Raw genomic sequence first — 21,838 nt, forward strand, 5'->3', positions numbered from 1 at the left:
TATGTAATATTAATTATTATTGCTATTATAATAATGATACATTTCATTCTGCATTCTGCATTTCTACATTTCTACGGCCAGACACTCAGGCGCCAGGCGCGTATTATTATTATAGTTGTAGTGACCACGATTTATGATACTCTATCACTCTACTGTCTCTACTCAGTACTCAAATCGTGTCAGTGACTCATTTGGTCTCGGACAGCTTGAATGGTGACGCGTAATGAGGACTTTGGGAATCATTGACGGTTATGTGATAGGGAAGCAGCTTCAGCAGCTGATGTGCATCATAGAGTAATATTAGTATATTACACTATGGCGTGCGTGTGATTTTATAGTCAAGATGGTTGGGTGGGGGTCCCTCGATTCGGCGGCGTGTTATCGACTGATAGGGGCGTGTCTTGTTATAATCACTAATCACTACACAATCTCGTTCAAAACACCGTCGTCAATCCCGACGAGTTGCTGTTAGTCGTTGGTTAAGTGTTCCGCACCCGACGAGCTCCGCGATCCCTTATTTGTTTATATTTCACAAAAATGATTTTCAACTGGCTGAACGTTCGTTTTCCCTCGTTCGCATGAAACTCTCGTCAATTATAAATGCGACAATAATATTGTTGTTATGTGACCAGCGACATCATAATTTACTATGATACCGCTCGGGTGCGACCAATTCTGCACCTCCACCGAATTCTCGTCAGTCCGGTGACGAAAGTATTGGACCTTTTTGAAGGTTTATTTCCGTAAACGTTTTGGCCGGGTAAGCTCGAGCGCGCTGTGCAATCGCCACTTGTTGTGCCAGTGCACTACAAGGATAACTAGTAACTACTTACTGCTATTGTCACTACTACTATAATAATATTGTAATTCTCCTATTACTTTTTACGACCAATATAATTCTCCTGGTATAAGGTCCCTAGAAATCTAGTTTGTCTTGTTTCAATGGTGATTTTCCAAACTTTAGTATCAGGTTTGATGACGTAACTTACTGTCCTTATATACATACAGTACAACTAGTTTTAGTTTTGCTCGATTCTTACGTCCTTTTAAAATTCTGTTTTTGTATAAATCATACCAGCCACTATTATTATTTATTATATGTTAGTTACATATCTACCTATGAATAATATTGTCAGCATAACAAGTGTCTTAAAATACTGCTAGATTATCATCACATTAACATTTTTTTCATACTAACACATTTTATCAATCATGAGTCGTTACACTACAGTATTTCATTAAAATAATGACAGATTTATGAAATTTAAACTACCTCTTAATCAAAATATATTAATAGTTTGGTCAATTACAATGTATATCAATTCAACAGTTTGGCAAGTTAACACCTATGCTTAACCATACTTTATTGAATCTTAACACTTGTACTTCCATGTAATGTTAGAAAAATCATTTGTATATTTATAGATACTTAATATCATTTTAATATTTTTACTTAAACAATTATAATTTCTATTGGTGAATGTTTAATTCATAATTACTTTTATTTCCAAATTTAGAAAATATTCAAGTGTTATTAAAATAATAAAAATAAAAATAATTTAATTAATTTAAAATAAATATTAGTCAACTGACCTATTTGGTTAAATTATTTAATACTTTTTTGGGAAGTGAATTTGTTACATCTTTTTATTTTTTACCAAAAAAGTATAAAACTAAAACAGCTAAGAAAGGTAAGGACAATAATTACTCTAGATTTTCCACGGGCATAAAGAAAAATACATTTTTAATCATTTTTAGATTTATATGAAAAAATTAAACTATAATTTTAACCTTAGTTTTGAAAACAAAAATTAAATATCTTATTGGAAACAACTAAATATTATGTAATTTAATGTATTTGTTAGAAAAACACTTATTAAGTTATGCATTTAATTTACTATTTAGATAAACCCTGATAAACCTATTATGATATTGTCTAAATGGTGACTAATTCAATGGTTGACAGATTAATGATTAAGATTCCATTATATATGTGATGTTAGTAGTTTTGTATATCTAATAATTCGGTTCCTAAAGAATCTTCACGCAAAAAAAAAAAAAAAATATATATATTGGATTTTATTTGTAAATCCTTGAAATTGTATTAAGTAATTGTTAATTAGTAATTACATATATTCAAAGATTTACTGGTTACTTTATAGTTGTATGATAAGTACTTAAATTTTTTTGAATAATAAAATTTTAATTTATGAAGGTTAAACATAAGTTTTTTCTTGCACTAATAATTCTTCAAGATAAAATGTATTATTTTTATTTTTCGTATATCTTTAATTAAATAAATAGTCTATTTGTTTTACTAGATTATCAATGATTAATGATTTAAATGGCTAATAATATTCCTAAACATACTTAATTATAATTATAATTTTAAATCTTTGATTTTAGATGTGAAGTATTGATATTAATTTAATAACTTCAAAATGGATAAAGAAACAACACTAATGTATCAACCAGCCAATCGTATGGAGGACTCTCCGTGGAACTTGACTGATGTTCACCTGGATGACATTAAAATGGATAGTAATTTTGCCTGGATGCTGTTCTCACTAATATCTGGAATGGTGTGGGTAATTTATATTACTTACTACAATTCTAGAGTAACAGCATATATTGTCACCAGATTGTTGACTAAGTTCTATACTACAAAAGGATATCTTAGTATAGGTAATTGTATTTATTTTAAAATTATTATTTAAAATTTAGTTTTAATAAAATATTTGCTCAAACATAACATTTTTAAATAAGTTTAAAAAATATGTTTAATTATTATTAAAAATACAAAATATTTTAGGTTCCTTTACGGTTTGTGCTCTTTCTGGTAAGATAATGTTCAGAGATATTATTTATATCACTGAAGATTATACTATAAGAGTACAGGATGGCTGGTTGATATTCCGTTGGTGGCGATCTTATGTTCCTAAAGATGTATCAGAAGGTATCTTTTAATAACTTTTTATATTATTATTTTAAGATAGTCTATTATTTTATATCAAAGTACTTATTTTTATTTTTTATGTATGATTTAGCTAGGTATGTTATTATATATATATATATTTTTTTAGATTTGTCACATTCTGATACTAGACTGTCTGTTATGTTAAATGGGTTTGAACTACATGTATATAATCGTTGTAAAATGTATAGTAATTTAGAAAAAGTATTCAATTTAGACCCGTCAATTATTCCATGGGACGAATTAAGTGTCGGTGAGTACAAAATAAAGAAATTATTTATTATTAGTTAATTTTTTTTGAATAAATGATACTTATTATAGTTATAATTTTTAGAAGAAGAGGAAGCTAAAAACAATAAAGTTAAGAAACAAGAAGCAGTACTTGGAAAAAGCTGGAGAGACCTTATACCTGTGATAAAAATGGAAGTGTCTTCTGTAAGTTATATTATTTAATTTTATTAACAATTTTGCTTTGGTTTTATTGTGAATGTTTTCATATTTTAAAATTTAGGGCCGAGTTGTATTTGGCAATCGACTTATACCAACTACTTTACTAGTCAATGTCGAAGAAGCCCATTTTGTGTATTCAACTAAACCAGCTGCTTCAAAATTGGATCATTTTATGCACTTTGTCAAATGCAAAGCAGAAAATTTCAAAGTAAACATTTTTATTTTTATTAAATTCTTTATGTACTATACATTTAATATTATAGGTGATATTAGCACCAAGTCCCAAATATACTGGCATGGCAGATGACCCACCTCGATACATGGGTGCTGGTTTTGTTGTGTTTTCATCAAATAATATAGAACTTTACTACTATATGGATGAACCTGGTAAACTTTTAACAAAAGTATCTTAGATTATCAGTTATTTATTACAACATTTATTTTTTAGGGGTTGTACCTAAAGAACCTGAAATGTTACAATTGGCAAACGGGGATATTGTCGAATCTGCTCCACCCATTTGGGGAATTGACATAAAGGTATTTAAATTTAATAATTTAAGAGCTAATATTTTATGGTAAAACCAAACTTAAGTATTTATATATCTGCTAAATGTTTTGTGTTACCCTAAGTATATCTGTGATATTGTGACATGTTAATATATTTAAATATGATAATTTCAGCAGTAACCTTTAAGAATCCAAATATAACCATTACAACCTAATTATTAATATATATCAGGGTTAGTTATAAATTCATTTTATGAGATAGGAATTAATTTCCCCTAAGGTTTGAAACACATATTTTAGGGGTTGTCTGTTATTTTTATAACTATTTCACTTATTTCACTAATTCTTGTTATTTATTAATACATTTAAGTAAAATGATGTAATTGTGCCATATGTACATTGGAATATGTCAAGTGTTGTACTAAATTCCTATTTACCAAAATTAAATTGTGATGATATGAATGGCCTCTCACCATTCAACAAGATAAAAATATTTTGCTATAATGAATAAAGATAAGTACTGGAATAAGAAATGGGTTATAATTTTAAGTATGCTTAGTATTTAGTAATATTTTTTGTAAAGTTAATGTAAGATATAATAAAGAATTGTAGTCAACTTAATGAAAGCGAAAAAATTATTATTAATAATGATAAATAGGTAGTAAATTTGAATATATGAATTATGAATTCATAAACTTTATTTTATTTATCTGGGTTATATATATAATATATATATATTTACATTTTAAATGGTTTATTTAATATTATTTAATCTTATTGTTTCAATTATACTTTACAATTATTATTTTTTTTATTAATTAATTAAAATTATTTTATTTTTAGTGTGGAAAAGGGACAGACTTCAGTTATGGTCCTTGGGCAGACCGACAAAGGGAACATTTATTCAAGTTATTCTTTCCACAAGATTTTCAGCCACTTAAGGTTAATATTATAATTTTCCTTATCTTTCAAAAATAAATATTTAAATATTTATTTTGATATGTTTTATAATTTTTAGGTTAGTGACCCACCATTACCTGGTGAAAAACGTCAAGTTCAAGCTTTTGACATTCGTTTGAATACTCTTTATGAATCTACAATTGACATTTTGTTTTCAAAAAACAAAGTAAGCTTAAACCATAATTATTTTAATCATTTAATGCTAATCGATTAGACTTTTTTTTTATTCTAAAAAAGAACAAAAAACTTCCATAAAATTAATCATGTTCAGTTTATAGAAGTTAACCACCTGTCACATTTAACTGAATTAAACCTTATATTAGGTATTGTGTAATACTTAGAAGACTGTAATTTTGTATAATTTAGTTCATCAAGAATAAATTGTAGGAGAAAATTGTAGATACAAAGTGTGTTAAAAATTTAATTTTCTTCAAAATAAAGTTTGAAACTTATTTCTATTTGGTTTTTGGTTTAAAAAATCATTACTAAATCTTAAAAAAATATCCAGTAAATTTAAATAACGTAATAAGTTCATATTTTAAGTTAAAATAAGAATTTGTTAACCTTGTTCCATCGATACAACATTTTTTTTGTAGTTTTGTTTTGTGCATAATACATTGCTTAAAAAAGATATTCTCAAATAGAAATTTAAGGACTTTTCTACTTAAAATATATATTTCTAAACCAATACCTTAACTGTGTTTTTAGGAAACTAATGCAATTCATATAAATGTCGGGCCTGGTTCATACATGGAAATTACTTTACCATGGCTAGTAGCACATGATGGGTATACTACTAAAATTACTGGGCAGCTACTTCATTTAGAAGCAACTACAAGTTTGCAAGTAAAACATTATTATTTTTTTGTATACAATTTATATTGTTAATATATTTTTATTATATTTAAAGTTCCGCAGTTTATTAGAGTGTGAAACATTAGAATTTACTGCTCATTGCCACTATCCAATTCAGTGGAATGATCATCAAGAATGGTTGTTTAATTTAACTGGTTGTAAAGCAACTGGATGGTTTACTTATGCTCACAAAGGTTTTTTTCAAGGTAAATCTTAAACAAATAAGTATTTTAACGTATTAAATGTTTAGTTATTTTTGTTTATTCGTTTTTTTTTTTTCATTAATAGAAATGATAAATGATTGGGCCAGTAAAAGTAGGCCAGATATTTTACATTTTGTACCATATACATGGAAGTTTTCAGTTCTTATGAAAGAATTTGAATTAATAACTATAAGTAATGAGTACAATTGGATCGATTGTTCATCTCAAAATCAAGAAAATGGTAACTATAATTTTTAAAGTTTAATAGTATTCAATTAAAGATCAGCTTAATTAGAATTTTTCTAATTTTATGTACTGTTTCTTAATATTATAAAGCTCTTATTGCGGCCAGTGGTGATTTATTTGATTTTTCATTTGATCTGCCATTTACGGAGTTTCTGCCTGAGACATTACCACTTAGATTTTGGATTCAAGGTGAAAGTATAGATTTATCCATGTATTTGCCTGAAGTATACACTAGTCGAAGTGTGTTGTTATCATTAAATCAAAATGCCAAGTTACTTGGACGTGACGGAAAAGTCTACAGGTCAAAATTGGATGATAATGGACGTAAATGGAGAAATGTTTGTCAAAAAAGGTATAAGAAATTATTTTAATATTCTCAAAACATAGTCTTGTAATAATTTGAAATTTGTAATTTAGTCTTGGATGGGTAGATTGTTGGACCATGCCAATTGTTGCTTTATCAATTAATTTTATTTATCATCCAATGCCTATGTATGGACCACCACCACAAGCTGACATAACTACACCCGAAAAAGAAGAAAAATTGCTTTCACCAATGAGAATGCAACATCATAAAACACAAAATGTTCCTATTCATTGGACTCGAGTTAGAAGAAACTATTTAAATAATTAATAAATAAACTAAACTTAAATTAATAATTTTTTTTTTTATTATTCTAATAGGATGAAGGTCAAAAATTTGACCCAACTACATTACCTGCTGACAAAGTCAGCTTAGAGTTGGAAATTGGTTCATCAATTATGTTTTTGTACGGATCTTGGCTCAGGCATTTTTTTCATTTAAAGGTAAATTATTTTTATTTATCAATGATTAATGTGTTCTAAACATACTAAATTAATTCATATTGTGGTTTAGGAAAGTATTTTTGGAGAAGATCAAATTTTTACTGACATGAATGATAAACTTAATCCAAAAAGTGCAAATACTGATAAAGTTACAGATCAAGATAGTAGTTCTTTATCAGATATAAAAATTCAAGTAGATCCACGTGAATACAGACCATTGGAAGTAGTTATTTCTATTACTATGCATGATTTACAGGCTCATCTCATTAAGGTAAGTTCAATAAAATATTTTTATCATAAAATGTAACATTATTTTATTGTTTTAGAATTGCAATGATAACGATCCCCCTTGTCCAGTAATAATAATTGAACGTTTTGGGCTTGAAATGAAAAAATCTTATAAGGACACTCAGTTACAGTTATTGTTGTCACCTAGTTTACTTATATCTAGTGATAAATTAGGAAATCGACCAGTAAAAGATCATCATTTAAATCAAGGACATTTAATGCTTTCTGCTTTACAAGTAGATAATATATTAATTAATAATCTACAAATACTTTATATATACTATTTGTATTAATAAGTTAATATTATATATGATATTATTTAGATTCGAGGCCATGCTATGTTTAGTGATGCTGAAAGAAATCTCAACCAAGACACATTAGAATATGCGTGGTTATTAGAAATTCAGTTGGGAAAACTTAGCGGAAAAGCTACTGCACCTCAAGTAAGATTTTACTTATTAATTTTCATATCAAAGAATTAATTATTATAAAACTTAAATAAAGTTTTTCCAAACTTATGATTAAATTATTTATCCATTAATTAAATTTGCTTGTAAATAGTACTTTTCCAGACCTAATTTGTATTTTAACTTTGGGTGTGTTAATTTTTGTATTTATATATAGTATTAGTTACCAAATTACTTTTTTCAGTTGTTTCATATTGTGACTGGTTTAGAGACTATGTTCTTACTAATGTTTGATTCGGAAAATCAACTTAAACCAGCTCATTTACCATTAGAATGTCATCATGGTTCACCTCCATCAACATGTCCTCATAATGATCCACAGGCGCGTTATAGATGTCCCACAGCTGACGAGATAAAATACCGAATGACTCGTGTAGCTATTGATGCCATAGATATCTATCTAGTCGAGTCTGGTACAGCTATTAATTTTTGGGTAATATATTTAAACTACCAAAATCCATTAATAGTATAGTTGATAACATGAAAAAATAATTATTTGATTTTGTTATTTATACAACTGCATGATTCAGAAATTTTAAAATGTTAAAAAATAAGGAGATGTATATCATATTTCTTTAAAATTTAATTTAATTTTTCTGTATCTATTTAAAAAACAAGTATACTACATAATAAGATTCATTCTCTTTATTACATTAGTTATATATTATAAATAATTGTAATAGTTAAAGATATATTTTGAATGACTCTTATTTGTTTATTTTTACAATACTAACCTGATTTAATTATCATAACATGTAGTATTATATTATATGATACACAACAGAAAAATCTAAAAAAAATGAAAATGATGCTGGTAAACATGTGGAAAATATTGTGAAAATTAAATGGATAATAAATAATTTAAGAGATAAATTCATGTCAGAAAATCCTCAAAAATAATATTTTGAAAAAAATTCTATTATGATTTTTTTTAAACTTGATTAGAACAAAAGTTATTGCATTAGTTAATTCTTTCTATTATATCCTGTTAAACAATTAGAGCTTTATTAAAGTATCAATTTGTTTTACTTTTTTATTGATGTATAAAACATATTATCAGATATTACTAGTAGTCACATTTAAGTTTCTATTACTCAAATAATTGTAATGTTATTATTTTATACTGTTTTTCTTTTGATTTATGCTCGTTACTCATTTAAAATTATATTTAATCTCACCAATTATTATAGTTTATAGTTTATAGCCCATTTAAATAACAATAAATAAACATTATCTGTTCTTCTATTAAACAATATAATATGTGATTTAAATGAAAAAAACATTAATTGATCAATGAATTATTATAATTTTTTATTCATTAGACAATATTTTTTTAGGCTTCTCCATTACGACTATCACATTGTAACTTACATAGTAACCATCTTAAGTCTGGTATTACATTAGTTATTCCAGCTGTAAAACTAAAACAATTTATTTGTGCTGGTGCACAAAATACACTTGGACTTAATAGTAATACTAACACTACTGGAAGTAATAGATCTCAGCATCGGTTTGTATATATTTGATTTTTCTATATTAAGAATTTGCTTTTTTTACAAAATTGATTTATTGAATTATTTGTATTTTTAGAAATATTAGTGGTATCTCTAATGAAAACCAGGAAACGTGGTTAGAAATTGGTTCTGCATCATTAGGTCCCTTTATTCTTGAGTTGGCCTCATCTTTATCTGACTCTGATAAAAATTTGCATCTTGTTCAACATAAGTATGCTTCTAGTATTTAAATCACATTATATAATATTTTATCATATCATATTTTATATTTTTTATATTTTGTAGATACCTTAAACTGCACGATGATCGTTACAAAAGACTGTGGTTTTTGTGGCCAAGTGACAGTAGATCCCTTGTGACAGGAAAATGTGGTTGTGTTGGTGGATGTGCCTTCTTTGGCCGTAATCAAAATGGTCAACGTTTCTTTAAACCGTCTAGAAATGATATTCAAGATGGCATTAATATTGCAGCTCTAAGGTTTTTATTGTTTTAGTTAAAGTTAAAGTTTATTATTTATTTTTCAAAATTATTATTTCATAGAGTTAACGAAAGTGGAAAAGATCCAGGATTCGGCCAAAGTATTTTACATGATTGTCAATTAATATTTCATACACCACCATACAATATTGGTAGTGGTGTTGTTATACATGATCATCCAGTACCACAATGGCCAAATACTCGTCTTGTAAATAAGGTAAAAATAAGTTAATTTAGGTATGCTTATGATTTATATATATTATTCATACTAATTAAGTTCTGGTTTTAGAATTATACATTTAGTTAAGATTTAATTCTATCAAAACTTGAATGTATTATTATAATTAATTATTTGTATATATTATTATATATTATAAATTAAAATATAATTGAGGTTTTATAAAAAATGCTTGTTCAATCATGCATGTGAGAAAAAAATAATATAAATAATATTTTTATGCACAATAACAAAAAAATGCATGTTATAATAACACTTGCTAAAGAGGGAGGAGTTGTCATATATAGTATATTTCACTGTAACTCATCACATTATCTTTAGTATTTCAAAATAATGACATTATTTGTAATGATTCGTGATTTGGATTATTGAGAGAATTATATTTTTATGTTATTTAAAGTGCAAAGGTGTCTGTAAATATTTACCTGTTCAACACAATATGTTGTACTCCAGATTTTGAAGCATCTGTTTATTTTAGAAAAGGGATAGATATCATTTAAGAGTATTTGTCTGAAACGCATTATTGCATTCTAAATTCTAATCACTACTAAATATTTATTTTGTTCGGTTTTTGCTAAAATGTGTTTTATATTTATTTTTATTTTGTTTATTTATTATTGAATTAACTCTATATTTTAATATGTGGCAAGGAATTTTCAAACTCTTATTATCAACAGATTATCAAATATTAATTTATATGAATTTTGATGACTTAAATTAAAATTTACTACATAATAACAAATAGTATACTAAAGACAATATAAAGCAGTAGTGGCCAACTCGAGGCTTGTGTCAAAGTTGTATGATGCTCGCACCTTATTAAAAACAACCAATATTTTTAACATTGAAATACCATAAGATTATAGAAATTATTAAATGTACTTACAAGCATTTGGCTCTTGATATTAGTGTATTTATCTATGTGGAATGTAGTAATAAGGTATAATCAATGGTATAATTTATAAATGTTGTGTTTATAACTTGTTAATTTTCTTAGTTCTTAACAATTTTTTTTAGTTAGTTTAACTTATTATCTACAATTTGTTTGAAAATTAGTCTTGAATATGTCGTAATTATCACTATAAATTATTAGAATAGTTCATATTACTTTGTGTAATATTAAAGAAGATCACAACACTTCAGAACATATTGAAGTATAATATTTTAGTCAAAGCAATGAAAAATGGTTTGGTAAAAATACCAATGAGATATTTATGGTTTAAAAATAGCCATTTGAAGTCTTGGGTCTGATATGTTATAAAAATGTTTTCAATACAATTTGTTTATAATTAAATGTTTGCTTTTTTACAAATCCAGCTATTTGGGACTTAAAACGTCCCATTATTTCTGCTTTTAATAAACTGCTATATAAATGTTGTATTTTATTTAGGGAATAATAGTTTAAAAAGTACCAATAACCATATTTTTTAAGAAAATCAAATATATGCTTTTTATTTATAATGTATAATTGATTCCTGATAGGTATACCAAGATCAGTCTGAGGGAAGCAAGAACAGTCCTAATGTCCCAACCAATATACCATACACAATAGACAGCGAAGACATACCTTCTCCTTTACCGACACACCCATTATCTAGACGTTTCTCATATTCATCTGCTGCCAGCAGGTTTGTTTGGAACTTATTGTCAGCTATATCAGTTGCGAAATATCGCTCATTACACATTTTTTAGACTAAATGGAGTACAAACAATAAGTCGTGAAGTGCCATATTCACGTCTAATTGATGCCAGTCCAACCCCTGTACTTAAAATGGATTCACGACCTCAATCACCTCACAAGTTTAACACTACTAGGTCCATACTGAGTGTGCCTGAAAACACATTAGCTGTTGACAACGGTGTCTGCCCAAAGTATAGTGTTTCAGATTCTAGACTTGCTGTTGACTATTTTAACACAACAGCCCTTCAATATAATGCACTTGTTACTAGTGCCCAGAATAATTCAGTATGTATTTTCATTCGTCCCAAATGGCTGGCGAGAGTAACTGGTAGTTTTAAAATATCAAATTGGGCTTTATTTTTCTATTTTGTGTTTAGATTAGTGCAGCCAATACTGATTCCATACATTCATTGCACCAGACCAGTTCAAAACACCCGTATTCACGAACTATATCTATAACTAGTGATAATCCATCTGAAGTCTTTTTTTCGGCTGAAGAAGATCTTACTCTAACTAGTAATCTCAAGAGTAATGATAGAATAACGTTGGGTTCAGCCAGGTGTTCTTCATTAAAAAGCTCTTTGAACAGCAGTGGAATTGGTCGAAATGAATCTTTTATTAAGTTAGCATTTTAATGTAACAATATTTAAGTATCCATATTTTATATATTATATGTTTAAGGAATCATTTTGGAAGTGAGACAACCATCATACCAAGCAGTCCAGCACAATTAAGTAATATTACTGTTTCTGATAATACAAAAGTTGATCATCAAGACCATACAATAATAAATATAGATGCCTTAGAAGTAAAAACAAAACTAATTTTTTGTCAAATCAATTTATTAAATTTATTTTATTCTATTTGCAGTGTGATTTAGCCGATGATGAAAAAACATTACTTGCTATGGACATGAGTAGAGATGCCAATCAAAGTCCATTGTTGAAATCTAAACATAATTTAATTGATAATGTATGTTCTTAATGAATGATTTCATTCAAAGTATATAAATTATAACATTTTTTTTTTAGGAACATGATGGAGGAATTATCGATTCATCAGATTCACGTTCAATATCCAGTACATCTTTTATGTCTGCTGTATCATCTCAAGAAGACTTGGCACTTGTAAATTTGCACATGCATATCAATAAGCCTATTGTTGATTCTCCATTATTACTCACCACTTATACGAATCATTTATCACAAACAAGTTGTGGTAATTGGTCTCAGACATCATTACCAGCAGGATCTGATGCGTTTACTGTTCCAATTTATCAGCATACAGTGGACGATCGTCTTGTATTTATTGGTAAGAATATTTAATTAAGTTAATTTGTTATTAGGAACTTATATTTAAATGCAATATTACAGGTAGTCGATATTTACCTAAATTTGAAACTACAACTGAAGGTTTCACAAGCTTAAAGATGGTCCCTAGAACAGATTCTAAAGAAAAAGAACCTAGTCCACTTAATGCACAAACACAATCTTCAAAGAAATATACATGGGATCAATCACAGTTTGATTTTACTCAGAATGCAAAAGAAACATTTGAAATTGGTATGTTTAAATGCAATTTTACATTTATTTTTTATGATTATTTTTAAACTAAAATTTATTTTTCAGATTGTGAAGAAGAAATGGTGTCTTTACGAAGTGAAACTGGAACAAGAACAACAGTTGTTATCAAACTGAAAGGAGATATTGATTTGATGGTCACACCATTAGCCTTAGAATCACTACAAAAGTATTCATAATATTTATAATTACTTGATTTCTTTGAAAAATTTAAAAAATGTTTTTATACTTTATAGGTTTGTTGATAGTTTGATTCCAACATTTAGTAATCTCCACCCTCTCACCGTCTTGAACCACTTACATTCCAGTTGCATTAGTCGTGTTGAAGCCACTAATATACTTAAGCGTGATAAATATTTAAGCCAAATGCAGGGTGGAGGAAGTAAAAGAAGTACTGTGGAAAGAGTAAAACCAAATTTAAATAAAGATGCACAACCTGATTTACAACAACCAAACCGTGTTTATGAAGAATTTATTGCATCACAAGTTCAAGGAACTGTCATTTTACCAAAAGTAGGTTAGGTTAGGTTTACAAATTATTTACTGTAAAAATATATTTCGAGTAATTTAATAAATTATTTAAATTGCTTTCATACATTATTGATTGTTTACTGTTAATAATTGAGTTCTTAATCAGTATTATGTTCTTTGAATGTTAAATCAGTAATTGGAAAACATTATTGATTTGCTAACTTTGTATAATTAATCCATTCACCAAAATATTCTTAAATATTTCAGATTAATATTTGTGTACTACAAGCGTCCATTGTTGAAGAAGTCATATCTTTTTCGGCATTAGATAATATTAGAGATTTGACTTGTGTATCATTATTAGCAATATGCCTTGAAGAACTTACTACTAAGTTTCATTTTAGTAAACAGGTTTGTTTTGAATAAGTAAATAATTATTTTTTATTTGAAAATTGGTTTTATGATAAAATTAAAAAGCATTGAAGAGTTGAAATCAGTGGTATACCAGTGGGGAAATTAACCCCACTCTCAAATTCAGTTCCAAGTATGCAACTGGTTGAAACCTTAACTATTTTTAAAAGGTCTTTTAAAGGCTAGTTTGATAATATATTAAGAAAAAATAAAGTTGAACAATTTCAAGTTTTTTCATGTATTTATAAAAGAAATGTTTAGAGGTTTCAGACCTGTTTTATTTTGGATTATTGTATGAAATAACCATCTAATAATAATAAAAAAAATATATTAAAAACATATTTATGTATATTAATAAAATATTTTAAACAAATAACCCTCTACATTTTCAATATTGAGTTTCCTTTTAACATATATTTTTTGCATTAACTGTAGGTTATACTATAATATAATCATTGTCAAGTTATTCATTTTTGTCTATAATGTGGTGTTATAATTAAAATGATTTTTATATTGTATTAAGGCAAGAGAAATTGTACAAACATATCATCCACCAGCTGTTGCACCAAGTGGTCAAAAGAAAGGTGTTTTAAGTAGAGCTGCTGGAAAAGCTTTTTTACTTGGATTAAATATTACATCTGAAGTTGATCCCGAGAGCACACATGGTGAACCAGTTTATATTGAGACTTCTGAAAAACAACAAGAAGAAACAGTTATAACACTGCACATAAGTAATTATTTGCATTATTAAATTAAAATAATTAAACAAAAATATTTTTTAAATCTATTTTTTCAGACTTCACATTTTTGTTTTTAATAAATTAAAAATATATATGCTAATACAATTTTTTCCCCTATCATATTTCTAAATATATTATTACTTATTACAGACATTAACATAGAATGTTGTGTATAATATGTTATTATATTTTTTATTTGGTTGGTGCTGTAAACTAGTTTGTTCAGTGATTTTCCTTATATTTTCTTTTCTATTATAATATTACATAGTATTAATAAAGATATTTTTTTCTTTTATGGAACACTAAACTAAACAATACATATTTTATATTTTATTAAATAGTGTAAATCATAAGATTAAGATTTTTTGATGTTTCAATTATTGTTATTTATTTATAGATAGAGCACATGCTCAACTACGTAGATTACATAATGAATGTTCAATATTGAAAGAAGCAGTTATTACAGCCATACCTGTTCATTGTTCAAAAGTAATGTTCAAAACTTGTTCTAAAGGAAAATCTACAGAGGTTCAGAATAGTGTAAATAGTGAAAATGATGAAATGGGCCTGATAAGTATTTCAGATGAAAAAATGGGATTTATCATGATGGAATGTGGTTTTGAAGGAATTGCTTTTAAAGTTTGTATTTATTATTAAATCTAATGCTTAATGTGTTTATTACAATTATATTGATTTTAACATACATAGGTTGTAAAAAGATCAAACTTTGAGAAAGAGAATGATCGAGAAATTAGAGATGTTCCATCACCTTCACCAATACCTGACTCAACAGTTGGGAAAGTATCTCATTCTGAAATTCGACCTAAAAATGAAGATAATATAGAATTTAAAGCAAATAGTAAATATCATATCTAATTGGAAATTTTTGTTCATTATTATTGAGTAAAAAATAATTTACATTTATTGTTTTTAGCTTCTAGCAAACAAGACGTAGGTGGTGGTTCAACACCAATGGCTACTCCTAAGCAAACTAAAATTCCCTCCGAAACATTTATTAATAATGAAGATACTGTGTAAGTTTTACTTGCTATGTTTTACTTAATTTAGTAGATGCCACATATAAGACTCACTTTGGATCAGCACAAAGTTAGTCTTATAACTGAATGAATCTTATAAGGAAAATGGAGAAAAATATAACCAACATTTTAATTAATTGTTTACTTTATTTTGCTTTTATTACATAATGTAACATAATTATTATTAAATAAATATTATAGTATATGAATATCATTAATAAACTTTTATTATTATTTAACTTGCTATAAATAAAATCAGATGTTAGGGTAATGTAATTTAAGTCTCTATGCAATTTGAGTCATATAACCGAAGTTGTGAGTCTTATAACAAGTTGATTCAAAAGTCATACATTTAGGGGTTGAGGTCGAGATTTTTTCTTTTTTATAATAATTTAAAAATATCTTTAAAAAAACAGAACTTTATTTCCGCTATTGCTTATTACTATTTTTTTTAAATATATGGACCGTTCTATGCAATTTTGAGTCTTATAAATGGTATCTACTGTATACATTATAGAATTATTTAATGTTTTAAATTGAATTATGTTTTTCTTTAGTGACAACACAGTGGCAAAAGTTGGAATTGATAAAAATGCATCATCGTGTGTCATGGAAGTATGTCAAGTTTGGTTTAATTTTGCTGCACCTCCATTAACACCAATTACTCGTAAAATAGACTATACAAGGTATATATTTTGCAATCTCAGTTAATTGAAATAATATGTATTTAACTTATTGATATATGTAGACATGACTGGAATTTACTGAGTACAGCATCACCGGCTATTAATGCATGGATGAATCCTAGTAATCGTTTTGCAATGCGTCTTGTGCACATGCTACGTACTAGATATAGACGCTGTACAGCTGTTGTAACTTGTTTAATGGCTGAAGCACTAGATGTTCAAAGTCTTCATATACCTCTTAAGGTATATGTATTTTCATTACAAACAGATTTGATACTAAAATAATTTATAATAAGTGGTACCTAGAGTTTGGATTTATTTTTTGTTAAAACATTTGTAATATTATGTTTACATTCAGCAGTAATTGATAAAATATTCGCATAATTTTTTTAGTATTTACATATTAAGAAAAATATCTATATCTATATATTTATATATATTGATTGTTATTAATTTCTTCAATCATAAATTCATGACTTTATAATCATAAGCAAAACATAAATAAATAATGATATCTTAAAATATTCTTTATTATTCATAATTTTTCAAAGTTAAATATGTTATACATTAAACCAAAAAAAAATTTGACTAAGATAAAATATTCTGAAATATTCTTTAAGTTCAAAATATGCAAAAAATTGTCTCGATAGATCTTACAGGTTATAAAACATAAACATTTCTTACTTACATCACATTTCTTACTTTAGTTAAAAAAAATGTTTTTACATGAAATCCGGGCTCTAGTAATAACTTAATTATTAATAAGTTGTTAAATTATTAATTATATTTCTTTTTAGAGTCGTTATAGGCATACTACTCCCTTGGCTAAAACTTTACAAGAAGATCCTTCATGTCAATTGTGTAATATATTGCAAAAATACCTTCTTCAAAGTGATGTAACAATTGATACTAATTTAAAAGATCCATTTTTGCCTAATTTATCAATTTTGAGACAAGTAAGTGTATTTTAAGTATTTACAGATTTAAATAATTGAATAATTAATTTAATTTAAATATTTTATAGGGCGTTATTGTTTTGAGTCGTCAGTGGAAAAATATCTTATATACCCCTTTATTACTTGAACACAACTTCAAAAGTCGACATCATAACTTAAAACCATTAAATGTAACTTTTGCAGTTTCAGATGCTGAAGAGGTATGTTGTTTAAATAATCAATTTTTTTTTAATCATTAAAAAAATATAAAAACAAATTTGGTTCAGATACTTAATCAGATTGGGATAATTTATTATTAAAAATAAAATTTCAAATGAGTATCCTTTTCTAAAACAGGTGTTATATGATTGTGGCTATTTAAATTTTCGTCGAAGTGCAAATACATCACATAATCCCGATTTATTTATATGTAAGCAGAAAAAAAATAGTATCCAATTATTTGCATATCGTTATTTTTAAAAATGTACAATCACTTGGTGTAATGCTTTTACATGGTTCATTAGGTGTCTCATTGTGTTATACGTTTATTCATTGTCACTATTAGTGTTATTCTAAGGGTGCTTTATGGTTTGCTAATATTAATAGTAGTTACACATAAATCTGTGTACATTAATAATATAATAATAATAATAATAATAATGATAATAATAATTTGTAATTACATATTTACTGTATATTTTATGGATACAATCATAATTTTTTGCCTTGGGTATCATTTGTAAATATGTATTTTTTGGTCATATGCTAAAGGATGGGGAGGCTTCTGGGGAAGAAGGCGGAGAAGGTATAACCGACGAGTGTGCTATGCTGCTGACCAGCGAACGTCATTCGCACGTGTCTACATTACAACGGGTACTCAAATCGCATACAAACAAATGTGGTACGACATATAAATGTTAACAAATTAAATTTACAGCATAAAATAATCATATTGTTTCCCTGCATGACACTTTTTATTAATTTATTACTATAAATGAAATGTTATCTTGGAGTATACCTATTTTGTTTCACATTTTTATTTATTAGTAATTTTATTCTTATTTATTTCTTACTATGGTATTCTAATTAGAAAATAAAGTGTATCATAATTTCATCAATATCATTTCGTAATATCTTTTAGTTATTGAACTGTATAATATTATTATAAATATATATTATTTTTTAATGCTTTATAAATATATTTTTATACTATAATATTATATAGTTCAATGCTTTTAGTAAGTAAAATTATTTAGAATAATGGCTTATATTTTTTTTAAATACTAATATTTTAATAATTGTCACATATCTCAGTTTCATTAGTCATTACTTATTATGAATGATTAACTTATTAACAATTCATCTATTAATACAATTTTTAATCATTTTGAGTAATATTATTTTACTTATACAGTCCCTTAATATCACTCATTCTACATACTCGCCTACCACACTGCACTATCCATCTCTTGCTTATAATATAACAATTTAAATAACCTTTGGCTAATGTTCATCTTATAGTTTTATTTTTGTTTGTATTTTTATTATTTGACTGATTGATACATATCATTCTGTTATTTTATTTTTTCAAATTTTTTGCTCCTAATTAGTTTTTATTTGGTTATTTATATGCTTAAAGCTTTGGTAATTAATTGCTTTTAATAAAATTGAAAATACATTATCATATCTCATTATTTACAATAGGGTCTAAAGGAAATTATGGTAACGAGTCTCATTATTATGATCCATTTTCGCCAACTGGTATAACAGATCAGCCAAACGACAGTGTTGCAGTTAGTTCACATAATTCTTCTTGTGATCAGCCTAAAAACAACAAATCACTGTTGCCCACTCAAATGCCATCTTCATCTAGAGCCAGTGTGATGTTTCCAATATTGGATGACACAGTTCAGCACACATACAAAAATATTGTTGAAGTTCCATTAGTTGATAATAATTATCAGGTTCCAATAGAAGGTGAAAATTTGTCTGGAAGTGTAGAAGCTATAAACATATCGCCACAAAAATCAGACCGAAATGAAGATCTTTACACTTGGATGGCTAAACAAGATTTTATTAATCCTGAACCTCGAGTATCTAATAGATTGGTTAAAGCCAAAAAAATACGAAATTGGGTTTGTATACTTATGACTTATGAGTATTGATATAATTATTTAGTTACTTATCTAATTGTATAATATATTTTTGATTGTTCAGCGGCTACGTAAAGGACCATTACGTTCATCTGAATCAAAAAATGTACCTCTTACATCTGATAATCAATCATCGGCAGATTTTGCAGAATCAGATTCATTGCGTTTTAATATATTTCCTAAATATGATTCACTACGACTATTGGATGCTCACCTAATTTTCGAACCATTACTATCTAGTCTTGGAGTTATGCCTCAACAAATGGTTAACCCTAATTCAGGTAATTATTTGTGTTTTATTATATTAGGCATATTAGCATACAAATAAATAAATGATAAATGTATTTTTATAACCTTATAAACACAATTGTAAATATCAGCTAAATATTTAAATCAAAATTATGATTTAAGAAAGCATAAGTTATAGAATGATTAAATTGAATACATTTTTTTTTTTTTAAGGACTTATTATTCTATGTTTGTATGAATTATAATTATATTCCTTTCCTTTTTGTTGTATAATTTGTTTTTAATCTTAATGTTAAATAACAAAAAGTTTTTAATTCTCAACTCGGAAAATCATTTAAAGATCTTCTGTAGATATTTTTAAAGTGGAAAAAATAATTTTGTTTCCTGTAAGTTTATGTTTTCATACAGCATTTATTTACATACAATTTGCATTATAAAATAGGTAACAATGGTATAGCTGCACTTGACTCTTGGGGGTCTAATTTGTCACTTGTTGGAAGTCTTGAAACAATGCATATAGACATTGTTGTCAGTGAGTATGGTAAACTTCCAGAAACAGGAAAGAAATCAAAATCTTTTAAAAACAAATCCAAATCAGGTATATGGTTACATCTATTAGATTTATATCCTCACAATAAAACATTTTTTTAATTATATATTTTAGAAACTCCGTGGTTAGATTTATTACCTGAAGTACCAGCATTCTTATGTGATCGTGTTAGTATTGAATGTGATGTACGCCGATCTGCTGATATGACAGTTGTTGATGATATTCGACGACAAAGACGTAATATGCTATATTTATCTCGAGGCCAATTAAAAAAACATTCAAACACATCATTTAATATTTGTGTTTCTGTTAGATACATTTCTCAACAGGTGAGATCAACAGAGAATCATATATTTTATTCATAATAAATAAACTCATACAGTGTGTATCCTTGTTTTTATCTTTGTGCTTTCCAACCCTTGAACTATCTAAATTTAAAACTTATTTAAATTGAGAAATAATATTTTAATTTGAAATAAAACTGAGCTGTATGATGACTTACAAGTAATAACTAATTCTTGCATGCCAAAGAAGATACATTAAAAACAAATGATCTTTTATAAAAATTGAGAAATTTGGGAACATATTAATCATACAATTGTTTTAAACTAAACTTGTAGGTTAATATGCCTCTTTTGAGACTTCTTAATCAAATAACCAATATGTACCAAAATGTGAAAGATACACAAACTGAACTTCGTGAACAACAGCCTCATCCATATGTTTCCCGTACTAATGCTAAGCCACCTACATCACAATCAGGTAAGTACATACTTTTTATTTCATCTAAAATACATTTCATTATTAGGCTGGTTGAACATTTTAGATCAATCTGAAGTACCAGTACCGACACCACCACCTATCAAACGATTTTTGCCACGTTCAGCTAGCGAATTGAAACCTATAGTATCACCTTCTCCATCAATACGTTCAAAACACCAAACGTTAGCACAAAAACTAAGATCAACTGGTAAAAGTGTTAAGGGATATATGAATTTGAGTGAAACTCCAGTAGTCAGTGAATGCTTGACTCCGAGTTTATCTGAATTTGAACGCATCATACCAATGAAACCCATTGATGAAGTGGATTCCAATATTGTATCAATGACACCTAGGTGTTGGAAGACTGTTTACCATTTATTAGAATTATACGCTACAATGCCTGAAACTAAAACTGTGACACAAAGGATATCATTTGGCGTAGATGTATCGGAAGGATACAAGGGCACTAGAAAATATGATATACTGCCAGAGTCTAAATCTTGTGATGATATTGATAAAGATGGGTCTACAAGTACTCCAGTGCCACCTGTTTCACACCTGAATCAACGTAAATTATCTTATTATTTTTGTTTGATT

At 27.0% G+C, this 21,838-nt stretch overlaps 1 protein-coding gene across 5 annotated transcripts in view; it reads left to right on the top strand.

Moving 5' to 3' along the window:
- The first annotated feature begins 451 nt into the window (after positions 1 to 451).
- The window catches only part of tweek (transmembrane protein KIAA1109 homolog tweek), a 30,292-nt gene continuing 8,905 nt past the window's right edge, over positions 452 to 21,838 (top strand). For 2 of the 5 annotated variants that reach the window (XM_015513998.2, XM_015514004.2), the window contains exons 1-49: positions 452 to 760; positions 2,407 to 2,685; positions 2,813 to 2,956; positions 3,084 to 3,227; positions 3,309 to 3,409; positions 3,486 to 3,632; positions 3,688 to 3,811; positions 3,873 to 3,961; positions 4,775 to 4,873; positions 4,950 to 5,057; positions 5,600 to 5,737; positions 5,802 to 5,952; positions 6,035 to 6,190; positions 6,286 to 6,547; positions 6,613 to 6,802; positions 6,880 to 7,002; positions 7,073 to 7,273; positions 7,329 to 7,526; positions 7,614 to 7,733; positions 7,942 to 8,190; positions 9,095 to 9,267; positions 9,348 to 9,482; positions 9,557 to 9,748; positions 9,812 to 9,965; positions 11,469 to 11,614; positions 11,679 to 11,952; positions 12,045 to 12,289; positions 12,349 to 12,475; positions 12,538 to 12,639; positions 12,699 to 12,978; positions 13,041 to 13,229; positions 13,296 to 13,416; positions 13,484 to 13,760; positions 13,986 to 14,129; positions 14,653 to 14,860; positions 15,267 to 15,508; positions 15,578 to 15,728; positions 15,804 to 15,903; positions 16,464 to 16,592; positions 16,655 to 16,835; positions 17,390 to 17,548; positions 17,617 to 17,748; positions 18,299 to 18,428; positions 19,232 to 19,662; positions 19,745 to 19,961; positions 20,372 to 20,527; positions 20,594 to 20,808; positions 21,100 to 21,241; positions 21,306 to 21,809. In XM_015513998.2, the coding sequence (XP_015369484.2) occupies positions 2,442 to 2,685; positions 2,813 to 2,956; positions 3,084 to 3,227; positions 3,309 to 3,409; positions 3,486 to 3,632; positions 3,688 to 3,811; positions 3,873 to 3,961; positions 4,775 to 4,873; positions 4,950 to 5,057; positions 5,600 to 5,737; positions 5,802 to 5,952; positions 6,035 to 6,190; positions 6,286 to 6,547; positions 6,613 to 6,802; positions 6,880 to 7,002; positions 7,073 to 7,273; positions 7,329 to 7,526; positions 7,614 to 7,733; positions 7,942 to 8,190; positions 9,095 to 9,267; positions 9,348 to 9,482; positions 9,557 to 9,748; positions 9,812 to 9,965; positions 11,469 to 11,614; positions 11,679 to 11,952; positions 12,045 to 12,289; positions 12,349 to 12,475; positions 12,538 to 12,639; positions 12,699 to 12,978; positions 13,041 to 13,229; positions 13,296 to 13,416; positions 13,484 to 13,760; positions 13,986 to 14,129; positions 14,653 to 14,860; positions 15,267 to 15,508; positions 15,578 to 15,728; positions 15,804 to 15,903; positions 16,464 to 16,592; positions 16,655 to 16,835; positions 17,390 to 17,548; positions 17,617 to 17,748; positions 18,299 to 18,428; positions 19,232 to 19,662; positions 19,745 to 19,961; positions 20,372 to 20,527; positions 20,594 to 20,808; positions 21,100 to 21,241; positions 21,306 to 21,809 (8,644 nt within the window). In that variant the 5' untranslated portion in view covers positions 452 to 760; positions 2,407 to 2,441. Of the gene's footprint in view, positions 761 to 2,406; positions 2,686 to 2,812; positions 2,957 to 3,083; positions 3,228 to 3,308; positions 3,410 to 3,485; positions 3,633 to 3,687; positions 3,812 to 3,872; positions 3,962 to 4,774; positions 4,874 to 4,949; positions 5,058 to 5,599; positions 5,738 to 5,801; positions 5,953 to 6,034; positions 6,191 to 6,285; positions 6,548 to 6,612; positions 6,803 to 6,879; positions 7,003 to 7,072; positions 7,274 to 7,328; positions 7,527 to 7,613; positions 7,734 to 7,941; positions 8,191 to 9,094; positions 9,268 to 9,347; positions 9,483 to 9,556; positions 9,749 to 9,811; positions 9,966 to 11,468; positions 11,615 to 11,678; positions 11,953 to 12,044; positions 12,290 to 12,348; positions 12,476 to 12,537; positions 12,640 to 12,698; positions 12,979 to 13,040; positions 13,230 to 13,295; positions 13,417 to 13,483; positions 13,761 to 13,985; positions 14,130 to 14,652; positions 14,861 to 15,266; positions 15,509 to 15,577; positions 15,729 to 15,803; positions 15,904 to 16,463; positions 16,593 to 16,654; positions 16,836 to 17,389; positions 17,549 to 17,616; positions 17,749 to 17,884; positions 17,958 to 18,298; positions 18,429 to 19,231; positions 19,663 to 19,744; positions 19,962 to 20,371; positions 20,528 to 20,593; positions 20,809 to 21,099; positions 21,242 to 21,305; positions 21,810 to 21,838 lie in introns of all 5 variants that reach the window. The other 3 variants (XM_015514005.2, XM_015514002.2, XM_089221638.1) reach the window with 3 other exon arrangements.

The sequence above is a fragment of the Diuraphis noxia genome, unplaced genomic scaffold (genome assembly GCF_037042655.1).
Source record: "Diuraphis noxia isolate RWA-SAM2 unplaced genomic scaffold, SU_Dnox_SAM2 contig0002, whole genome shotgun sequence".
NCBI lineage: Eukaryota > Metazoa > Arthropoda > Insecta > Hemiptera > Aphididae > Diuraphis > Diuraphis noxia.